The 24,529-nt window shown below is 43.1% G+C and overlaps 2 protein-coding genes across 2 annotated transcripts; both read right to left on the minus strand.

The window, feature by feature from the left end:
* Positions 1-2,449: 2,449 nt before the first annotated feature.
* On the minus strand, positions 2,450-3,814 carry LOC135702228 (uncharacterized). Its single transcript, XM_065223269.1, has one exon. It carries the CDS (start codon positions 3,812-3,814, stop codon positions 2,450-2,452), a length of 1,365 nt encoding a protein of 454 aa, XP_065079341.1.
* A 95-nt stretch (positions 3,815-3,909) lies between these two features.
* Positions 3,910-5,130, minus strand: LOC135702229 (uncharacterized). Its single transcript, XM_065223270.1, has one exon. The coding sequence runs from the start codon at positions 5,128-5,130 to the stop codon at positions 3,910-3,912; it is 1,221 nt and encodes a 406-aa protein (XP_065079342.1).
* Between the last annotated feature and the right edge of the window lie 19,399 nt (positions 5,131-24,529).

Genomic DNA, 24,529 nt, shown 5'->3' on the forward strand with positions numbered 1-24,529 from the left:
TCTTTTTAGTATCAAGTAGGCCTTGATAAACTTGTTGATATTTGAAAATTAAAGCGGCACTTTTCTGCCAGATGCGTATAAATCTGTGCAGCCGCTCATGCACATTTGAAAAAAGTGATACTATACTGTGCTATTTTCTAGATGGCAACACTGTCGAAACAAATCTGGTTTAATATTATCTGAGTATTTGATTGTATAAAATGAAAGAAGGATTAGATCCTCATCTAACTTACAGGTTTCATCGTTTCTATTAACATTCAGGATTGTCCAACGTTTCATATTGAAGGGGTGTACAGTAATGGAACTTTTTAAAAACATTAAATCTTTAAAAATCCATACCTCCCAAACGAAAAAAGTTGTTTTTAGTGGTAAGGTGATTCTTATGTAAAAATGTCTGCCGAACATTTTGGTGCTGTCAAAATTAGAAAAAGAGTGAGGGCATTTTGAGATATTTGCATTTTAAGTTTTAAATTGCAAAAATCGACAAGTTGACAACACTACATAAAAATTCTGAGTACATTTAATTTTACGTTAAAAATCCTTTAAAATGAGTGCCCAATCCTGTCTGTAGCAAAACTTGGTCTAGAGATATATTCAAAAGAAAAATTGTGTTTCTTGAAGATCGGAAAAAAGTGGGGGCAGACTCCAGAACCGGGGGGTGAGTCGATGGGTGCAAAACGTTGGATTTTTTATTGTTGGCCCAAAATAAGTCGTTCCACCAAGTTTGGTTCAAATCGGAGAGGGTCGATGCAACTGACTCGGTCACTTGAGATGGAATGACCCATATTCACTTTATTGGCTTTAGTTGGAACTACAAGTTGAAAGTTGATTAATATTTGCATAGAAGTGACATTAGCGTTTATTAGCTGCTGTTATTCAGCGCAACTGACAAATTGAATAATGGTTGTAAAAAAGTTGAGTAAACGCTCTCCAAAGCTATTTTGCTAGCTTGCTTGTAGCTGTTTCTGCAGTTTTTTTTTCAGCTACTTTACAGCACAATGCTGGAAAAGTTGGCTTATAAAGCTGAAAATTGTAGTTAGGATCGTTTATTAATTTTTGACGTATGATTGCGTCTTGCAGCCATTAAAAAAAATCAACCACGTTACGAAAAGTGGTCAGGTTTTGACCACTTATAGCTCTGTCAATAGTGGATGAATTTTAATTCTAAACTAGTCAAGCGATTGGAATTTTTCTACAAATCTGCTAAATTGAAAACTTTATAAATTTTCAATCAGTCACTATCGAAAATAACACACAGGTACAACTGTCGCAATGGTGATTAAAATTATCACCAATTGCCTGTAAAAAGCGTTTTCTCTAACACAGATTTTAAAATCGAATTCCATCCGGTCTCGCCGAACGGTGCTAATTCAATCACCGTGTGTGGGGTTTCGGGTCAGTCGTCATCATCATCATCATAATCAGCAGCAGCAGCAGCAGCAGTGCTGGCGTTGAACATTGTTCTCCAGTACACAACAAAAGGCTGCCTGCAAGCAGCGAGCTGTAGCCCACATGAGCGTCCATTCACCGAAGAAGGAGGAATAAGCCGCACTGCTGATCGGATTCAGTAGCTTTTTGTGAGTCGCTGTGGGCCATCTGTGTTAAGCACATCACCCTCGTTCCACAAAACATACAACTCGTTAGCTCATCTGTGTTGAACACCGTAATAGCTCAGCAATCAATCAATCAAATCGTAGACTACATATTAACATTAGGACTTCTGTTCTATGACTTCGCAGGGTTTTGAAATATATTTTTAATTCTGATGAGGGCATATTTAGGTCAATCATTTCACAATGATGATTATAAGCAGTCATCATCTGATTTACAGGTCCAAATTTAGCGTAATAGTTCCGATGGCGATCTACTGCGAACAACTGTCGATTGCGTAATTTTCGGGAAGGTGCATACAGATTTAACCTTGACAATAGATCAGCTGAGTCAATGCGTTGCGAAATGATATTGTTTAATAAAGAAATCTTTGCGTAATCCCGACGTTCTTTCAATGTTTGAATGTTGATCAGCAAGCAACGTGATTCATATGACGGGAGAGGAAAAGCCGTCCAACCTAACTTACGTAGTGCATATAATAAAAAAATGCTTTTGGATTGACTCTGACAAATGTTAAATGACGGGACAACACGCGAGAGTGAACGAAAACAGTGATTGAAAAAAGCCACGGAATAAAATCTTTAAAAACTTAACTTTCAAAATTAATGACTAGCGAAAAAACGTGCTCTTCGATTCGTGTATTTATCTATCGTAATAATAATAACATCAAGTTAATGAAAAGCGGAAGTCGTCCTCCCGGTGACGGCTCGGTTTTCTTGACTCTGTTTCTCTGCTTCATAACTTCCTTGCGTCCAGCCATCCATGTTTGGCTCATGAGAAAAAAGGGATCGTACAAAAAATCAGTAACATACACCCCGCCTTGAGGCGGATGCCTCAATTACATGGCAGCACCACCAGCTTCTTCATCGGTTGATCTGGCATACACAACCGCTGCGTACGCAGCCTCCGATGCGTCAGCAAACCCCAACAGCGGCATTTTTCCTCCATGGTTGGCAGTCCATCTTGGGATACGAATATTCTCGATTTCATGCAAGCTGGTCTTGATTTTGTTCCATTCTTCGTTGATCGATGCCGGTAGGGGATCGTCCCACAGGAAATCTTGCAACCACAACGATTGGTAGAGAATTTTAATGCGGACAATGATTGTAGCGATCCAGCCTAGGGGATCAAACAACCGAGCGGTGTCCGATAACATTTGACGTTTCGTATTCAGCTTATCGAAGTCCATCTCCAACTCGAACCCAAAGGTGTCTGTGTCAGGATACCACTGTATACCCAAAGCCTTGACTGGATCAGTTTCCGGTGCTAGATGAAGTGGGACGGCTTCATTTGCTTCGTTGTTATTATCGAACAGGCGGGGATCATTCGATGACCATTTTCGTAAATTGAATCCAGCCGTCGATGTTATCTGGATAATTTCGTTCCTTATCTTCACTGCTTCTTCAAGTGTATCAGCACCTGATAGTAGGTCATCCACATAAAAGTTCTTCAACACACGTTCTGCTGCTTCAGGATACTGCCCATAACTATCTCGAGCTGCTTGCCGGAGAGATTCTACAGCCAAGTACGGGGCACATGAACTGCCATATGTAACCGTTAATAATCTATAATGTTCGAGAGGTTGTTCGGATTCCGAACTCCACACAATACGTTGGTAATCGATTTCTTCCTTGCGCACCTTGACCTGCCGGTACATTTTTTCCGCATCCGCCTTAAATGCGACAGGGTATGTTCTGAAGCGGGTTACAACTATCGGCACATCTTCGGTAACTTTCGGTCCAACCAGCAATCGGTCGTTTAAAGACACCCCTGTTGTCGTTTTGCAGGAGCCATCAAAAACGACTCGCAGCTTCGTGGTCAAGCTATTGTTGCGTAGAACTGCATGGTGTGGAAAGTAAAATCTTCGATCCGAAGGTATGTCGATCTCTTTATCCGGAATCTGTTCCATGTGGCCAACCTCCAAGTAGTCGGCCATGAATTCAACGTACATCTTCTTGAACACAGGATCGCTTGCAAATTTTTGCTGCATTGCCTTTAGTCGATGGATGGCTGCTGGCTGTGACTCCCCCAACGGTGCTTCTGTTTCTTTGAAAGGAAGGCTCACCACGAATCGACCAGATTCTTCACGTTTGTAAGTAGCTTGATACATATTCACCGCATTTTGTTCATCCAGTGTTAGCGGCTTAGGTTTGTTTATCTCTTCGACTTCCCAGAACTGTCGAAGTGTTTTATCGATGTTCATTTCGGTACACAAACTGACGATTGTGGAATGACACATGAGATTGGCTGCAGCACCGAGCTGGCCAGCAATAATCCAACCAAATGCGGAATTCAATGCTACTGGGGTTCCCATATCATCCTTATCTTACCATCTTCAACAATCGACAGAAACACATCAACTCCCAGAATCAGGTCAACCTTGTTTGGTTTGTCGAAATCCGGATCCGCCAATGGTACCAAATCCAGACACTTCAGACGGCTTGCATCAATCTTCTGGCTTGGTATGTTCGTTGACAGCTTACTCAGCACGTAAGCTTTCGTTTGGATGACTGGCTTGTAGTCGAATCGCGACGAGATTTCCAAATCCACCACCCCTCTGGTGGTCTCTGAGGCACTGTTTACGATACCGGAAATAACCACCTTCGCATTTTTCCTATCCAATCCAAGAATAGTGATACAATGCTCCGTAATCAGCGATGCTTGAGAACCACTGTCGATCATGGCTCGCACTTTATGAAACTGGTTGTTCGACGGGCACGATTTTGCACAGTGGTTCGAATGCAAACAATTGAAGCAGAGTCTTGCTTGCTGTACAAATTCACGCCTTGCCTTCACCGAAGCCTCCTTGATTGTTGAACACTTGTAGATTCCATGGTCTCCCGAACACATCGGACATGAATGCTGCTCTACGACATAGAAACTGTTGATTTCCTTCTTGATCGGCTTCTTTTCTTCCTTGTAGATTTCCTTCTTGACATGATCCAAGTGTTTACCGCCGAACGCAGCACAAGTTTCGAATGCATCACACTTCCGCTTGAGGAATTTCAGTAGTTCATCGAATGTGGGATTGTCGATGTCAACGATGTGTGTTGCCCACTGAGAATGCAAATTGTCATCCAGATTCTTCAAGACTAGATGAATGAGCCATGGATCCCTGGTCTTGTATGCATTGCCCATGGCCTTTAGCTGGCGTATCACCTCGTCGGATGTCGATACGAGCTTCCGCAAGTTCGTGAGGTTCATTGCTTTTATCACTGGCTGGTCACAAAACTCATGGACAAGCGCCGAAACAGCAAACTTCGGCTTGTCATAGTGTTCGACCAGAGTGTCCCACACCTGTTTGTAGTTAACATCTGTGATAGCATAGCTACTCACCAGGCTTTTCGCTTCTTCTTCCAAGTGAGACATAAGAAACTGAAGCTTAAGCGCATTCGTAAGGTTCTTCATGTCCACACTGCTGGTGAAGATGTCCTTGAACGATGCCCACTGCTTCCTATCGCCCTTGAATGTTGGAAGACTGAACGATGGTAGCTGCATGTCGATTGGGGCTGCGTGCATTCCATGAAACTGGCCAGCTAACTAATCCACGGTAGTTGAAACTGCAGCTTGTCTGGTCAACAACGTCCTTTGTGTATCCAACAGCAAACGAACGGCTTCCTTGAGGTCACTTTCCAGTTCAATGAACGTCGCGTCACTGCTGCCGAAATTCGATCTCTCCTCCTGCCGCGTTTCTTGCAACCAGCTGGTGTACAACCGTTTGGTTGCGTAATACAGTTTTTCGTAATCCACTCGCACGTTGAGCACCGACGGCAATTCCTCCTCCGTTGCTGCGTCCTCGATTTCGCATTGGATTTTATCGAAATTCTCCTGCATCTCGACCAGTTTCTGCAACCGGTCACTCACCTCGAAGATTGGTGTTTCCTGTTTAGTTACTTGCTTCGCACTTGCATGTTCCCGTTTCAGCCGCTCGATAGAAACAATTCGCCTTTTCAACTGCACTTCCATTATCGCGAATTCTTTACATCCGGCTCGAAGGACCAAATTTTAAACGACGGGACAACACGCGAGAGTGAACGAAAACATGGATTGAAAAAAGCCACGGAATAAAATCTTTATAAACTTAACTTTCAAAATTAATGACTAGCGAAAAAACGTGCTTTTCGATTCGTGTATTTATCTATAGTAATAATAATAACATCAAGTTAATGAAAAGCGCAAATCGTCCTCCCGGTGACGGCTCGGTTTTCTTGACTCTGTTTTTCTGCTTCATAACTTCCTTGCGTCCAGCCATCCATGTTTGGCTCATGAGAAAAAGGGATCGTACAAAAAATCAGTAACAATTCGTTCTTCATGCTTTTTCATATAGGGTGACCAAACAACGCTACAATATTCTAAAATTGACCTCACATAAGCAACGTAAAGTGATTTAATTGTATAAGGATCTTTAAAGTGGAGACCGAAACGTTTTATAAAATTAAGCTTATTGCCTGCTCTATGTATTATTGTGTTATAATCGTCCACAAATGTCAATTTAGAATCTAGAAAAACACCTAAATCTCTTACATTTTCACATTTTTTAACAGTTTCACTACCTAATGTAATACAAAGATTTTGTTTATTTAATTTTCTACTGTACGTTATAAGGTTATTTTTTTAATATTTAGTTTCAATAGACTTTTACTACACCATCTGTAAAAAAATACATGTTGAAACACATTCATATCGTTATCGCTTCCTATTTCTAAAAATAGCTTCATGTCATCAGCGTATATAAGTACCCTGATATTTTTTTTTTTAAATAAGAGAGACGCCATTATTTACAAAATAAAAAGAAGGGGTCCTAGGTGTGAGGCCTGGGGAACCCCCGACTTGACATGAATTGGCTTAGATGTTTTCTCGTTGAATCTTACAATTTGCTGGCGATCAACTAAATTCGATTTATCCAGGTGAGGAGCTCCATCTCAATTTCCATTTTTTTCTAATTTAAAAATCAACATTGGGATATCAATTCTGTCAAACGCTTTGCTGAAGTCTGTATATAGAGCTTCTACTTGGTTACCTTTGTCCATTGCATTTAATACAAAGTCCACAAATTCCAAAAGGTTTGTGGTGGTTGAACGGCCTTTAAAAAAACCGTGTTGTGCACTAGTTATTCTTTGTTTTATTTGGCCAAAAACGTTTTATTTATAATTGATTCGAAGAGTTTTGGAATGCACGAAAAAATAGCAATCCCACGATAATTTCGAATATCGGATTTTTTACCTGGTTTATATATGGGTATTAAGTAAGATTTTTTCCATTCCTTCAGGAATATACCAGATTCAAGCGACATATTAATCAACCATCACGTCAAAACGTTCCTTTTCAGGACCATGATAAATTTGTTAACGAGTATTTTCTGGGCATTTGTTAAGGTCATCAGTCGGATGTCAGTTTCCATATGTTTAAATCTATCATATCATATATTTTATAGGCAACATTGGGGGTGCAATTTTAAAAACCAAAGTCGGCCGTGGCATGAAAGCGGTCTGATTTTGACAGAGAAATGATGGATTTTAATTTTTAATACGCCAATGGACTGGAAGTTTTTCTACAGATCTGTTAAATTTAAGACTTTATCCATTTTAAAAAGGTTACTATTGAAAATTGCAGGAATGTGCAACTGTTGCTATGATAGTTAAAAGTATCACTATTTGCCTGCGAAAAGCGCTGTATCTAACACAGATTTCTGAATAAAATAGGTCTCGCCGAACGGTGTTTATTCAATCACCCCTGTGGTGAGTGTTGGTGTCCGGTTGTCATTAGCAGCAGCAGCAGCAGCAGTGATTTCAGCGCATGGCGTTGTACATTTTTCTCCTGTACACAACGAAAGGCGCCCCGCAAGCAGCAAGCTATCAAGGCTGTCCTCAAGAGCCCTCGATTCACCGAAGAAGGAGGAAGAAGTCGCACCGCTACTGATCGAATTCAGTTGCTCGTCGTGAGTCGCTGTGGGCCATCTATGGCAAGCGCGTCACCCTCGATCCAAACAACATAAAACTTTGCCAGCCTCATCCATGGTGACCACCTTAATAGCTCAGCATTACTCAAACATCACGACGAAACAGTTCTTTTCAGGAATATTTTCTTTTATTAAGTTTAAATTTTCATAAATTCTTTTCTTTAAATTATTGTTGTTTAAGAGCTAATTTTAATTGATTTTTTGCTCGCCTTGCTGCCAGCCACATCATCTTCAAAGCTTTTTGATAATATATCCAGCAGCCAGACGTTTGTTGTCAAATGCGTAACATTATTGAAGTGGTACATAAAATTTTTCGCAATAACCGAATACAACATGACCTTGTCAATTAACAAGAAACACTTCGAATTTATGTAAGGTTCAGGACGCTAGAAAAAGCAAAAATATCTCAAATTTATATGATTGATCGCGAGTATCTCGCGATTAAAAAGTTTGGGCAAGCATTTCGTCCAATAAATTTTCGCTTGTTTTAACTATTCAATAAACCAAGAATTCCGTGAATTTTGTGCACGAAAAAAAAGCGTAATTTTGTCATCAGAAAACGAGGCGTTTCCGTTATGGTAAAAAGGGGTTTCCCTAACACAGTCACCGAATATTGATACTGTTATATCCGTAACCAAGGCCAACAAGTAAAACAAGCTGTTGTTAAGAGCTACTATTTATTACGTCTATCTTGGTTGGTGGTCGGATAAAGAATCAATCTCTAACTTATGACAGTCAGGCAAGGCCTACTACATCTAGGCCTACTACATCTCCCCCTTTTAGAAAATGTCATAGGAAGAGAGCCTTCTTGGAATTCTTGATTCTCGTACAGAACGTCGAATAAAGTCTCCAACTGCTTCAGATGACACGGGCTTTTGTGCGGACTGAAGTTCTCCATCTTGAGCAGCAGGTTCATGATCGATTGTTGAAAAAGGATTTTCGCCAGACGTACTTGCCACTTGACCATCAGCTTCGAGTGATACGGAACCGACAGGAATAGGGACATCGTGATTGAATGGCACTTCTGGATCCAACGGTACAGCTTCATCTTGAATTTCATCAAGCAAGATTTCCCATGGTAGTTGCTGCGTCGCTTGCTCTGGATCATCAGAAGTGTGACGAGGGCGCATTTGGTTTACATGCAACCTCACCAGCTTCGGTCTCCCGTTCATGTCCAGTGCAACGATATAGTTGACGGAACCTTTCCGTTCGATGACTCGACCAGGAATCCAGGACTTGGCGTTTCTGCGATGCTGTTCAACGTAGACCAGGTCATCTTCATCAAACTCGCGCTTGACTGCTCCATGCCGCCAATCGAACTGTTGGTTTTGTTTGTGATTCTTGACAGCTTCAGTTACAGGAACAGGTTTCTTCAGTACGTCCAAAGTGGTGCGCACTGGTCTTCCGAGGAATGCTTCTGCTGGAGACGTCGACTGCGGTGTGTTTCGGTTTGGGATTGAACGATACACCGAAAGGAATGTCTGCAGGTGCTCCAGTGTGGGTGATCATTCCCCCTTGGCTAGCTTCTTTAGGCCACGCTTGAGTGAATCAACGAATCGCTCCGCTTGGCCGTTGGACTGCGGGTGGTAGGGAGCAGTGCGGAGATGGGTGATACCATTCGCACGGCAATACTGTTGAAATTGCTCGCTGGTGAATTGCGTTCCGTTGTCTGAGATCAATGTGTCTGGGTTGCCGTAACGAGAAAACGTTTCACGCAGCATATTCAGGGTTGCAGTTGTGGTAATGGATTGAGTGCGAAAAAATTCGGGCCACTTAGAGAAAGCATCTACCATGACGAAATAGTAGTATCCATGGATCGGACCAGCAAAATCGATATGGACACGTTGCCATGGCTTGTCCGGGAGAGGCCATGACTACAAGGTTGCTTTTGTCGGGGACTTCGCTGCTTCAGCACATGCAGTGCACTGACGGACAAATTGCTCCACATCGTCGTCAACGTTAGGCCAGTAGATGTAACTTCGGGCCAGAGACTTCATTCGGTCCATTCCTGGGTGTCCACAATGCAGTTGACGAACGATCCGCTTTCGAAACTTTGATGGGACGACGATTCGATCGCCGAACATAACGCAGTTGTCGACAACTTGAAGTCCATCTCGTCTGGCGAACAACTTCTTGACATCAGGATCAGCAACTTGCTTCGCATTTGCTGGCCTATCTTCGTTAAGGAAATTCACCACTTGCTGAAGAACTGGATCCTTTCGCGTCTCAGCCACAATCATGTGGTGCGTGACTGGAAGGTTGCTGATGGTGTCGTCGAGAATTGCTTTTGCTTCAGATTCGACGCACACGCCGGCTATGACGTAATCCTCATCTGGTCTATGCTGCGATGACATTAGCCGGGATAGAAAATCTGCATAGCCAAAATTCGTCGATGAAACGTGTTGGATGTCGAAATCGTACAGCAGAAGTGTCAAGGCCCAGCGCTGCAAACGGTTTGCTGTGTAAACAGGAATACCTTTCTTTGAGCCGAAAACCTTGAGTAGCGGTTGATGATCGGTTTGCAGGAGGAAGTGTCGTCCATACAGCATTTTGTGGAAACGGGTGACAGCGAATATCAGGGCCAAAGCTTCCTTCTCCACTTGTCCGTAGTTCATCTCTGCTGGGGTCAGTGAGCGCGAGGCGTGCGCAATTGCCTTCACTTTACCGGTCGGGAATCGATGCATGATGACAGCGCCAAGGCCGTAATTAGATGCATCTGCTGCAACAACGATTTCCTTGGACGGGTCGTAGTGTGTAAGCAGCAGGTCGGAAAGTAGAATGGCCTTGAGCTGCTCGAAAGTTCTGCGTCCACCTTGGCGAGTGCAGCGTACGCTACTGGTCGTTTCGGGCAATATGCAGGACGTGCGTCAGGCTTGAGGTACAACTTCACTTGCGCTTTTGTGCAACTACCCAGCGTGCTTCGAAAAACTTCCGGAAACTGTTGCTTGAGTTGATTGGTGAACTGATCAGAACGTTGGTGTACGACGTTGACCAAGCTGCTTATCGGCACAGACCACAAATCGAACAGATCCATAGTCTCGATTCCTAGAACGTTGAGTTCAGCGCTGCTTGAGATGAAAATGCGACCAGTCTTGGTAGCATTCTTGATGGTGATCTCGGTCTGGAACTCAGCAAGAAGGTTGAGATTGCCACCAGAAGCTGTAACTGCAGATTCTTCCGTCGGTTGAGTGGGTGGCTGTCCGATGCTGATCCATGTTTCTTCTGAGATTATGATGATGTCGGACGCCGAGTCGTGTTGAAGTTTGACTGCTACACCATTGAGCTCGACCGGGATGAACTTCCGCTTGCTTCCGATGTTGCGAACCGTGTAGATGCTTTTTGTTTTCACGTTCTTTTTGGATTCAGCCTGTTTGAACGGTTTCGACGGCGCATTCTTGTTGCTGTTGCAATAACCTTCCTTGTATCCTTGTTGCTTGCATCTGGAACGGGTGTGCGAAGCGAACGGACACTCACGAACATAGTGCTGGTCGCCACACTTCCAACATGGCGTTTTCGGCACATTTTGGTTTTTTTTTTTTTTGAGGCAGGATTATTCTGGTTGCGAGAAACAATGTTGACGTTGCGTGCTTCTTTGTTCTCCACCATCAATGTGTCCTGCTTGAGATTGGCCACGCGATGGCATTCTTTCACGAGGTTCTCCAGGCTTACCTTGCTGGTGGCTTCTCCCAATTCGTTGACTGCGGTTTCGTCGGCTTCCAATTTCGAGATCAACCTAGCTCGTATGTCCGCATCCCGTGGCGATTGGAGTCCACAGACGAAACGGAGAGCTTTGAATTGGTCCGGTGTGAGCTTGGACAGCTGAAACGCTTCACAGTGTTTGTTCACCATGGCAGCATACGATGTGAAGTCATCCGCGTCACTTTTTGCATACTGGAGGCACTGGTAACGGGAATGAAAAACCGACTTCTGTCGACCGAACAGTTTCTTCAGTTTCGTGACGGTTTCGTCCAGGGTGAAGTCCCGGGGATGCTTGGGAAGAATGGTGTTGACGTACTTCTCGTGCAGAGGCGTGCTTAACTTGCGAAGAAGCAATCTCACACGAGCGGTGTCATCCAGGGATTGGCCGTCCTTTGTAAAGACATCCTCGTACCTCGCATACCAGCCATCGAAGAAAACTCCTCCGTCCGGATCGTACTGGAAATCCTGGATCCCGCTTGCCAAGGATTTAATAATCTTCTCACTGCCAGCAGTTGGATTTCCCCGATTTTCCAGGTTTTCAATCTGCTGCTGCTGCCTCGTGATGAGATTCGTTAGCTGCAGGATGGCGTTCCGAAGATCCTCGTCAGACATTTTCTTGCTTGAGGTTTCTTGCTTCGAGGTTCGACGTGCTTCCAAAATTTTCCTCGTTGCCAATTGTTATATCCGTAACCAAGGCCAACAAGTAAAACAAGCTGTTGTTAAGAGCTACTATTTATTACGTCTATCTTGGTTGGTGGTCGGATAAAGAATCAATCTCTAACTTATGACAGTCAGGCAAGGCCTACTACATCTAGGCCTACTACAGATACCAAGCACGTAATCCTACGTCAAATCTATGGTCGTGTCTTGGATACTACCTCTTACTTTTTTCTTTCGCTCACATTCAACGTATTGTTGAAAAAAAAAAATCCTTCTGAGAACCAGCCTCTTTTGTCCAACATCCTAGTGAATTCTCGTGAAAGCACAGAGCAAGGCATTCAACAAAGTGTGTGTTACGTCAATACACTCCTACCCTATTCTTATTTGACTTGTATTCGGACGCGGCTGCTATTGCTTATTATATAGTTTGAGATCGCCAGGTTTTTGCACATAGAGGATGATGGCTATAGCTACTATACACGGAAATCGCAAAATACGCAAAAATGACTGTAAAGGACTCAATTTTGACTATAAAGTATGCATATTCGGCTAAAACGGGACTACACCTAAAATATGTGTATTTTTTACACCTTTTATACGTATCTGTTACTCATAAATGCATACATTTTATTCATTTTTACTAGCAATTACTAATAAATGTGTAATTTTTTGTCATTTTATGGGTAGTCTCGTTTTCTTTTAAAAAGGCGTACTTTATAGTCATAAAAGAGTTTTTGCGATTACCGTGTAGTACCAAGTGGCGTCATGCTCATGCTGATGCAAGTGAATTTACCATTGGTTGGATAAGTAGAGTTTATCCCAGTTAAAAACAAGCAGTTTGCTGCCCGGCGGGATAACCTCGATCACGCGTGATCTTTTGTTCGGTTTTAGTTAGAATAATATTGTTGTTTTTTTTTTATTCTAATGAAAAGAAAGATAAAACTGCTGTAATTTCCAAACGTTGTGTTTGGAAAAATTGATCACGACTTGTTTGGTCACGTTTGGTACCCCGAATAAAAATTTACCATACAAAAACAATAGAATCTATTGATACAATGCAATAGAACCTATTGTAGAAACCATAAATGTCAAATACAGTAAAAAATAAAATAGAACTTATTCTTATGTATAGTATGTATTAATGAGACATCAACAAATGAAAACGGTTACACAAAAATAACATTTGTCGCGTATCATATTATTTGAACGGGACAAAAAACAATCTCAACAACTCTTTCTGTAAACTATGTGTGGTCCTGAAAAGGACCAATTGTTCGACCTCCACAAATTCCACATCCTCTCCACTCCATCCTTGGTTGTCATGAAGATGATCACGCTGACTGCTGCTATTTTACCACACCATCCGTCCGATGCGAAAATGAGCGGATTCACAATAGCAGCGCTCTATCCTGACTGTGGTAATGTTCAGCAGAGGCAGAGGGAAAAGTTTCACCTTTTACTGATTTGCTCCTGCTTCTGCTTTCCACGCCGTCCGAAGCTTTAATGAGCGGAGGAACGACAGCAGAGCACTTTATTAAATCAAGAGCAAATTTTCATTATGTCGTAAGTAACATTCGCATCAATCCGAGAAAAATAAAGTTTTGTTTTGATGACCGAAAAGTTATTCCTATTTCCAAGTAAACACATATAATCTCATAGTGATAGCAATGTTTAACATATTTAGCAGGGTTTTAATCATACAAATGCAAATCGCTAGCTTTCATGCTAAAAAATACTGGTTTTTGAGTCAAAAGTTATTATACGTCGTTTGGTGGCCCCTATTGTTAGTTAAGTCAAAGTGTATTTACCAGGATATTAGGGAGAATTATCAATTACGTCTCCTTACGTCATCTTAGCAACAAACAGTTCGATTTATTCACTTTAATAATGAGAAAGCTAAACGACGAACGTACATTTTTCACGGGTTTCTCAGCGCTGTTACTTAAGTCAAACGGCATCTCCATAGAAATTGGGTGACTTAAGTAACATCGAAAACTATTATGATCGGAAGGTGATTACGTCAAAAAGCAATTTGACTGGCAAATAAATTTAAAAATGGGATTTGATCCTATATTCGGACAGTATATAGTGTAATAGCAGGAGAATCGATTGACACTGATAGCTCGACTTTGTTTACCTTTGTTACATTCGACGTAATGAAAATTTGCTCTTGAAATATGGTTTTTCAGGTTCAAGCAAAACGATGCGCAATCAACTGGTACTCGATTATGACGACTTGGTTTGGGGAGAACGTTTATTTCATCGAAACAATATCACTTTTTTTTTTACATTTTTCAACGATTTTTTTTTAGAAAATTGGCAAAGGATTTATTGTAGCAGATTATGAGAGTTATCTTCTATCGATTGGTGTATTTGGATTTCAATTTCATTTATGAACGACCAAGTTATAAGCGTTCAAAACCTTACACCTTTTCGTGACGGTCACAATTTTAGATTTTCGATTTACCCCCAGTACCTTCCCGTAAGACGTAGTCTACGTCAAAAAAAAATATCACTTTTGAGCTGAGCAATTCTCAATTCCATCCGTTGATTGATATTCCACTTCCAGTTGTCTAGAAATGGTTCAATTCCTCATGGAATGATTCCACGTCGTCATGTGGGCCACATCGAAAGCGAAAAGCCGAAAAAGGTATTTACCGTACATTCCACTCGCATCGAAATTGAATACCAACCAGGCAGATACCGGACGCCGGAGTTTGGCTTGAACGGTCAAATCCCCAGATCAACCGCGCCGGAGTTCACACAGGTACGAGACGAGCTCGAGCTTGCAGCGGACACCCAGACTTCGAACGTAGCCGCTATCAAAGGACAATCTTCATCCATCATTCTCGGCACGGAAGTAATAATTGCGACTCGAATATCCCGGCGGTTTCAGCTGCATATTAATTGAGTTTTGGTGGCACAGAGCTCGTTTCCCCGAAGGGAGACGTCCATTTCGTGTGTGTGTGCTCCGTTGTCAGCAGGTGCTGGAATACCGAAGTCATTCGTTCTGGTTCAAATTCCAATCATGATTGAACTGTTTTCAATTATCGAACAAGCGGTGCGATTCACTAGGATGGATTGGCATTTTTGGAGGGCATATCTCGTTGCTGTATTCTGCGAAGAACCTATGGTGATGGTCTGGCTTCGATATGTTTTGCAATTTGGATACACAATCGACACATAGCAGTTTTGAAATTGAGTTTTTTTCTTAGACTGAATCCTGTTGAAAGAGATTTCACCTCGCGTAAAATTGATCACGAGTGTAACGGTTGGAAAAGTCAACATCCGTTTATTCATGATTCTTTTCACACATGCGAACATAAGGTGTGCAGCTGATTAGCATGTGGATGTGGATCGTTGAGATAAACATATGCTTCACCCGATAGAATCCTAAGCAAAGTAAAAAAACGCTAATCGTTGCCAGCTCTGACTTCGAAAGGTGCCACGTTTCCGGGATCTCATTTTTTTGCAGACATTAACAACGCGTTCGAAGTGGAAATTTCTTGGTCAAATCTAAGGCTCAATTTCAAAATTCAGTTGACATGACGAATACTTTATTCTCATCTGGTACTCATCTTTATAAAAAAAAAAAAACTAAACTTAGCCAACTGGATTGATACTTCACCATTAAGCAACGAAATGAATACCATCACGTATTATTCTCTCCGGAAGCAGCATATGTGACTGTGCACCTGCTGTTCCGTGCCACGCGATACCGAAAGCACGCGCCAAACGAGAGGATGTGCAGTATTTCATTTATGTAGGATGTCGATAGCTTCTTTATGCGTTTCTTCTCATGGTGTACGGACGAACACCACCATCTCCACCACCATCTCCACCACCAGCACCACCACCAGCAGCAGTTCTTCTAGGAATCAGAGGGTTGTCGCGGTGCTGCTCTTTGGTAGTAAAAAGATGACTATAGTCATAAAGATGGCAGCGCAGATGCTGCCTTTCCGATGATTTTCCTTTGCTAGAGGTGCTTTTGCACGGTGCTTGGGAGTTATTCCAAGTGAATGGTGAAAATATTTGCTTATCTGTATTTCGATTATATTTTCAGTTCTTTTTGTTAACAGTTTTCATTGTTCAGTATTCAGTTCTTTGAGGCATGTTTTCAGTGAGTAGTGTTCGGTTTGTAGTTTTAATTGTTTGTATTTGTTTTTCTGTTTCTAGTCAATGATTTAAAATTATCAGATTTTAGAGTTTGGTATTGTTGGATCCCTGCAATCATTGGACACTCAAACGAGTCACAGTAACCTTGTAATTAACTATTTGTCACCTGACGATTCATTCCGAATTAGACTTCCAATAAAGATAGACTTATTACAACCACTCAAGATCATTTTATTGCGGAAGTACCAGACATACTAATTGGTGACGAGGACTCAAGAATCAGAAGCAATGGCAGATCTTCAGAAAGCAATTCTTCAGATGGCGGTGCTCCAACATAAGCTAGCGGAACCAGCTCAAACCGTTAGTAACCCGGAGCAAACACTTAAGGCCTTGACAAGGAGTATCAGTGAGTTTTCGTTTGACCCAGAAAATGGAATCACCTTCGAGAAGTGGGACAGCCGGTACGCAGATCCCTTTGATTCGGATGCCAAGAACCTGAAAGATGCAGCCAAAGTACGACTGCTCTTGAGGAAGTTGGATACACCGGCACACACCCGGTACACCAATTACATTCAGTCGAAAGCCTCAAGAAAATATTCGGATCACAAACCTCGATCTTCAACAAGCGATATCAGTGTCTGCAGCTGGTGAAATCTGAAGCAGAAGACATTATCAGCTACGGAGGTAAAGTCAACCGTGCTTGCGAGGATTTTGATGAGAATCGTGTTCCACGGTGTTACCTCGGTGGATTGGACTCGAAGGTCTTTGAAACGGTGCAGCTACACGTTTTCACTGACGCTGGAGATGCGGCATATGAATGCGTGGCCTACTTCAGGTTCGAGGACGGAGAAGTCGTCCACTGCGCGTTCATCGAGGCCAAAGCGAAGGTAGTGCCATTACAGTACCTGTCTACACCGCGGTTGGAGCAAGAAGCGACTGTTCTCGGTGCGCGATTGGAAAAGTCCTATAGCGAAACGACCAACGAAGGTACAAGCCGTTCGTTGCCTATCGTATCGGCGAGATCCTCAGCATCACGAATCCAGAAGACTAGCGTTGGGTAGGAACGAAGTACAATTCAGCGGACGGTTTCATGAAAAGGGGCAAAGGAACGGAGATCAAGTCGGGAAGCCGATGGTTCTGAGGACCGGAGTTTCTGTATCACGAAGTGGAAGAAAAGCCGATTCAAAAGCGTCCAAAGGTTGAAGTTGCCGAAGAGCTCCGGGTGAGCGTGCTGCTGCAATACATCGCATTACCCGAGGGGCTTACGGAGAGGCTGCAGCATATTTCGCGTTGGAAAGTGATGGTGCGAACCCTAGCAATAGTGTTTCGATTCGTGTCGAACTGCCGGTGATGCGTCAAGAAGCTCCCGATCGAAGCCGTTAGGAAAGATGTCAAGCAAGGATCAGCGTTCCCCACCGTGGATGTGGCCTAGCGACAGGAGGAGTACCAGACTGCGGAAACAATTTTGTGGAAGGTGGTACAGGTTGACGAGTTTGCCGACGAAGTAACGACCCTGGTGAAGAACAAGGACTCGTCAATAGCACAGGAAATGTCGCTCGAGAGGTCGAGTAACTGTATCGTCTTGCGCCGTTCCTGGATGAGGATGGTGTCGTGCGGATGGAAGGTCGTACTGAGGCGGTGGAATATGCGGCGTTTGATGCGAGGTTTATGATCATTCTGCCAAAGGACCACGTGGTGACCCGAACGTTGTTGGAACACTACCATCGGCAGTATGGGCACAGCAGCAGAGAAACCATTGTGAACGAAGTTCGGCAGCGGTTCTGCATTCCGTGTCTCCGAGCGCTAGTAGATCATGTAAAGCGGGCATGTGTGTGGTTCAAGATCCAGAAGGCGAAGCCAATTGTTCCGATAATGCCACCTTTACCAGGACAGCGTTTGGCGGCAAGGGTCTATCCGTTTTCACACGTCGGCCGAAGGAAGGAAAAGCGATGGGTGACACTTTTGACGTGCCTAACTGTGCGAGCGGTTCATTTGGCCGTGCAAAATGGCGATCAGGAGGTTCGTGAAGCGATGTGGCAGTCCGATCGAGATGCTTTCGGATAACGGCACAAACTTTGTCGGTGCTAGTCAAGATCTGCTGAAGGAAATCAATCTAGCATGTGTGGATACGTTTACCGGTGCGAGGACCCGTTGGGCTTTTAACCCGTCGGCTGCTCCACACATGGGAGGTGCGTGGAAAAAAATGGTGCGCTCCAGACGGCACTGATCGAGGCGGAGAAACTGATCAACTCTCGTCCACTCACCTACGTGTCCACCAACGTGAAGGAAGACAAGGAAGCGTTGACGCCGAACCTGGCCTGGCCAACATGTTGCTAGCTTGGTGGATGGATTCTGGGATTGTTGGCAGAGGGAATACCTTTTGATGTTAAGCAAGAGGTCCAAGTGGTTCGTGGATCAGCGGCAAGTGGCGGTTGGAGAGTAGGTGTTCGTGGCAGATGGAGAGAAGCGGAACGTTTGAGGGTGAGGCGCGGTGAAGAAGGTGTACGTTGGGAGTGACGGAATAGTCCGCTCAGCGTCCGTGCAGACAAGCAGTGGTTGAATTCAAATGCTTGGTGTTCGTCTGCGGATTCAGAAGCCATTGCTACGTGGACTTACGAGCCAGGCTACTCTCCCGTGTCAAAGCTGAAACAGCAGAAGCTCCCGTTACTTTCCAAAAACTTGATCGACGACTATCAACAGCTCGTTAATCTTAAGGCGGACACATCCATGATCGAGCGTTCATCAAGCTGAAACCCAACGGTGCACGCAGCATAGGAGAATCAGGGAAATTTTCGACAACAGTAGTCTTCGAAGACGGAAGGTAAATCACCTTGTTGGAACTGCGGTCAGATGCACTATGTTCGGGATTGTCCACTATCCAATCATCAGTGCAAGCAGTGTAACCGCATCTGCCACAAAGAAGGCTACTGTGGCTACTACTCCAAACCAACATCAGTTCAAGCTGGGAAGGAAAAGAAGTCAATCAATAAGGCAAATTTTGGAAGGCACAGTCCCGAGGTGTATACGTCGTGAAACACATCGCTCAACACTCCAACAAGCTTTCATCAACGTCGTGGCAACTAAGCTGCAACTGGACACGGCAAGCGACATCACGGTAATTTCAAAGCAAACCTGGAACTGTCTGGGTAAACCTACAATCGACAAGCCGACTATTGAAGCAATGAATGCGTCGGGCAAGCCACTCCATTTGATGGATGAGTTCCAGTGCTAAGTGAGTATCAACGGCAAAATTGCTCAAGGAAGCAATCGGCTGCCAACCTCAACCTACTAGGCATCGACTAGATCGAACTGTTCGAGCTGTGGTTAGTTCCCATCGATACGGAGTGAAGACGAAATCGATCGATCAAGAGCAAGTTCGTGAATTCCAAGCAGAGCACGCGGACGTTTTCAACGATTCATTGGGACACTGCAAGAAAATGAAAGTGAAGCTTTTTCTGAAACCCAATTTCAAACCTGTTTTCTGTCCCAAACGGCCAGTTCCCTTCCATACAATTCCATTGGTCGATGCCAAACTCACATGGTTGGAAATGCTGAACATCATCCAGCCAGTCGGCTTCTCCGAATGAGCTGCTCCTATCGAGGCGGTACTCAACCAAGCATTATTGCTTAACCATTATCCACTTCCTACACCGGAGGAAATTTTCGCTCAACTCAAATGGCAGAACCGTTTTCAGCATCATCGACCTTTCCGATGCGTATGTGCAGCACAAGATTGATGACGATTCCAACACTCATCGTGACTTGTTCCGGTTCAATAGGATTGCTCCCGGGAGTGAAGTCAGCACTGGGAACGTTCCAACGCCTGGTGGATGGAATGATTGTGGATACCTGGCGTTCGTTCTTTCATCCACGATGCCATCGTGTTCGGAAAGGACATGAAAGTCGTAACAGCCTCACTCAATCAACTTTTTCAGCGACTATGGAGTATGGTGTCCACGTTAAAGCAGATAATTGCCGTTTCAATCAAACACACTCCACTATTTGGGGCACATCTCCGAGTTATAGTCGTACCTAGGCGCTGTCAATGTGCATGGAAGATTCGTGTGTAACTTACACGAATTACGTCATCCGATGAACCAACTACTAAAGAAAGAAGCGAAATTGCGAGCGAGCTTTCGACAAGTTCAAGGCAACACATCTATAAAATTTAGTCCTGACGCATTACTAATCTAATATAATCTAATCTAATCCAATCTAACACCAAGCATCCTGGAAAATGATAAATATACCTCCATCCTTTTTCTTGTCTATTTGGTATATTTTATACATCAGAGATGCACAAAATATATCAAAACGGCCAGGCCTACTGTGCAGCATTTAAGGGGCAAGATGATTCAGAAACATCAGGCCTGTTTAAATCAAAGATTTAAACACGATGCTTCAGAATCCAATAAATGGATGAAACGTGGACATCTCGTACCGTACGTTCCGTTGTTATAAATGATTGGTCGTTGGGAGCATCTAATCTAAAAAAGTTAAATGATGCTCCATTTTCCTCGAGTGGTTGGGACATGAGCACTAACTCTTGTCTTAGCCCTATATGGCTTATGGTTATAGCGCCATTACTCGCTTTCTGAAAAGAAAATGTGTATAAACTAAAAAAAAAACAGGTCTCTAAAAAACTGACAATGACTCGCAAACTTTTCCGTAACTAGAGATAGGAAGGTAAATGTTGATGTAGTACTTACTCAACGAGAGGCCACCGAATTATTGACACCCTCATAAGTACTACGGAGTTGGGGTACGGTATTAGGTCAGGATACGCCTCAACCAGGCGATACAACCAAAAGCATATGATTGTTTTATTTAAGCATTTGCTTATAAGCCCACGATCTTATGCACAGTAAGCTAACGCAGCAGCCTCTAAGCTAGCCGAGTACTTCAATTGTTTTCTTAGTACTGTATTAGTGAAATGTATATGGAACATAATGTTACGAGCTAAATAAATAAAAAGGAAAGATCTCACCCGAATAATCCTTGAAGCTCTCGATTCATAAAAGTTTCTTGGATCTTGATTTTGGAAAACCGCTACTCGTTGCCAGCCCTCGGGAAGAGATGCATCAAATGCAACAGTTCGGCATCTCTCGGTATCACTAAAAGCCTGTTGGATGCTGGGATATTCGTTGCCCATCAGCTAAGACAGCTCCCAACAAACACCGCTCCTGGATCTTCCTTTTTCATTTATCACCCGGTATGGTCTGATCTATTTCGATCCCTTCCATGAGATTTTGAACAAATGAACAATCGGAAGTTTGCTAACATGATTAAAATGGTTAAAATCACTAAATGAAAATCAGCAGCAAAATTAAACGTCAATTTACGCTACTGACCGACCACAAGCCGCTGCTGTCCATGTTCGGTTCTAAGAAGGGCATCCCGCTACACTCTGCGAGCAGGCTACAACGCTCGGCTCTTACAATGCTTAACTACGACTTCGAGATTAGCATGTATCTACGGACGATTTCGGATGTGCAGATTTGTTGTTCCGGTTGATCAAACCAACCAACCAGAGGAAGAATTTGTAATCGCAGCCCTCACCCTGGAAGAAGATTTTTCAAGCATTCTTTCCGGTTTCTTTCGGAAGTTTCCGGTTTCTTTCGCAGCACTTCATAAGGCTACATCTTCAAACGCCACTCTCCAAACTGTTGTTAAGCACATCCGTGACGGTTGGCCCGTGTGCATCAAGAATCTCTCCGCTGTAGTTCAACCCTACTACCACAGACGAGAATCACTCAGCCTAGTTGACGGGTGAGTGATGTTCGGTGACAGAGTCGTGGTTCCCGACATGTTTCGACGACGGATTTTGCAACAATTCGATCGAGGTCATCCGGGAATGGTACGCATGAAAGCAATAGCACGAAGTTTTGTTAACTGGCCTGGTATCGATAATGAAATTGAGGATTACGTCAAACGCTGCACACCGTGTTCAACTGATGGAAAGACACCAACCAAGACAATGTTGAAATCGTGGCCCATTCCTTCTAAACCATGGTCCAGGATTCACATTGATTACGCTGGTCCAGTACGTGGAATCTACTTCCTGTTAATGGTAGACCCATACTCCAAATGGTTTGAGGTGCACGCAACCAAATCTACTACATGTAAAACCACAATCAAGCTGCTGAATAAATCCTTCACAACGTTCGGAGTTCCAGAGGTAATCGTGTCTGACAACGCCACCCAGTTTTCAAGTCATGAATTTCAAGATTTCTGCACCAATCAAGTGATCCGCCATATTTGCATTGCTTCGTATTATCCACAATTAAACGGGCTTGCCGAAAGATTCGTGGAAACATTGAAGAGTAGCCTCCGGAAAATTCGTTCGGGAGGAGAATCGCTTGAGGAAACACTTAACACTTTCCTGCAAGTATATCGCTCTACACCAAATGGCGATTTGGTGGGCGAATCTTCAGCAGAGATGATGTTTGGAAGACCACTTCGTACCATATCATCAACGTACAAACCGACCGAACGTGGCACCATATCCAAAGACAGGAAGAAACAGTATGACGCTATGAATCAAAAGCATGACACGGTTCAGAGAGGTTTTCAGCACGGTGATTTCGTATATGTCAAGGTACATCGAGCGAATTCTTGGCAGTGGAAACCAGCAACCGTAAACGAGAAGATAGGAACCGTCAACTACAATGTTTTTCTTAAAGATCAACATCGTCTGATACGGTCGCATGCCAACCAGCTGAAGACTCCGCAAGTAACAATTTTGGTTTTATGAGGGTTCTGTAGACCATGAATTGGACTTGTAGAACGCTTTAAAACCTTGATAAAACTTGCAATGTTTCTAGGGTCGTGTTCTAGCAGTCCAACAGTTCATCCGACACCGCTTTCGATATTCTTCGATGGCTTCGGACTAACAACTCCAATAGCGGTTGCAACTAACGATATATCTCAAGAGGATCCGACAGTTCTGCATGAAGAAGCACTGCCGTTTAAGGAACCATTTCCGAACAATTCAGATGAATCCAACGTGACGGATGACTTGTCGGAAAATGAAGGTACCAATAATGAAGAATCCGAAGATGAACAGGATCCAACGAAGTAGAAGAACCAGTCCAAGCGGCTACACCAATCCTAGAAAGAGATCGACGTATGATCCAGCTTCGAGCGCGGTTCAAGCCCTATTGGATGATGATACCTTAAGGGGGTAAATGTTGGATCCCAGCAATCATTGGACACGCAATCCAATCAGAGTAACCTTTGAATTAAATATTTGTCACCTGACGATTCATTCCGAATTTGAACTCCAATTCTTTGGTGCAAGCAATGGAAATATTTGACAAAACCCAGGTAATCATGACGTTTGAATATTGAAAACAATTTGAATGAAGAAAAGAGACCTACTGCTGTCATGATTACCTGAGATTTGTCAAATAATGTAAATATTTACACCGATTGCATCGAAAAATAGAGATAGACTTGTCACGACCACTCAAGATCATTTTATTCCGGAAGTACCGGTTATAACAGATATTGAGTTCACATTACATTAGGGGCTGTTCATAAACTCTTGAAGTTCTACATGCTTAACAAAGCCTTGTAGTCTAGACTTAATATACGAATTCGTAGAACTTCGTAGGACCAGTTGACAGATGATCGATTTGTTCGGATTAGGCTAATTTAATTTTAATAAGAGTTGTCCGGCTTTTTTTTAGAACCAGGATGGGACCTTTTTTAAATAATTTCTACGGTGGTCATGATTCGAAACTTACAAACCAATCTTGACACTTGAAACGTGACTTCAGCCCTGTTTATCTTAACCAGTCGATATTCTCTACCGGAACGGTCGGTTTCCAGCTGTTTTAATAATTGTTCATTAACTCACTTGCAAGTATTTTTCTACAATCACTGTGTCCTTCCTCGTCACCCGGATCCTTCTATTGATGTAAAGAATCTGTAGAAATTAGATGAAGACACACTGAGACTAGCTAGACACCTTCTGCAGAACAATGTTAGTTATCTTACTCACAATCCAATAGGATAATCCATGTACTATTTACATTCTCTTTTCCAAACACATGGACGGAGCCGAGGTACACGGGAAAATATTCTTGCATCGATCTGTGATGACGGTTTGATTTATGAATCCATTGACATCCTTCGGAGGCACATAGTAAATTGTGTAAAATGAGCGTCGTCGTGATTCAGACCGACTAATGCATAATTGAAACTGCCAGTTGAAGAAAAGAGCCATTCCCGGGTGCCATGTGAATAATTTTCATAATTATTTTCCTAAATGCTGCCAATTATAACTGAAGTGTTTTATTTATCCCGGTGGAATGTGCGGAGACTTATATCAGCAGATGAAGATCTTCGGCGGATTTTTGATTCCATACGCTTTTCAGGAACAATCTCAACCAGTACTCGTCAATCACCATAATCAGACGTCAGTTCAATCTTCGCTCGTTCGTTACATTGGTTACATTGCTATCGGAATCAATGTTCAGA

The sequence above is a fragment of the Ochlerotatus camptorhynchus genome, unplaced genomic scaffold (assembly GCF_037179485.1).
Source record: "Ochlerotatus camptorhynchus isolate MF236.1 unplaced genomic scaffold, CSIRO-AGI_Acam_v1.1 ptg000188l, whole genome shotgun sequence".
Classification (NCBI taxonomy): domain Eukaryota; kingdom Metazoa; phylum Arthropoda; class Insecta; order Diptera; family Culicidae; genus Ochlerotatus; species Ochlerotatus camptorhynchus.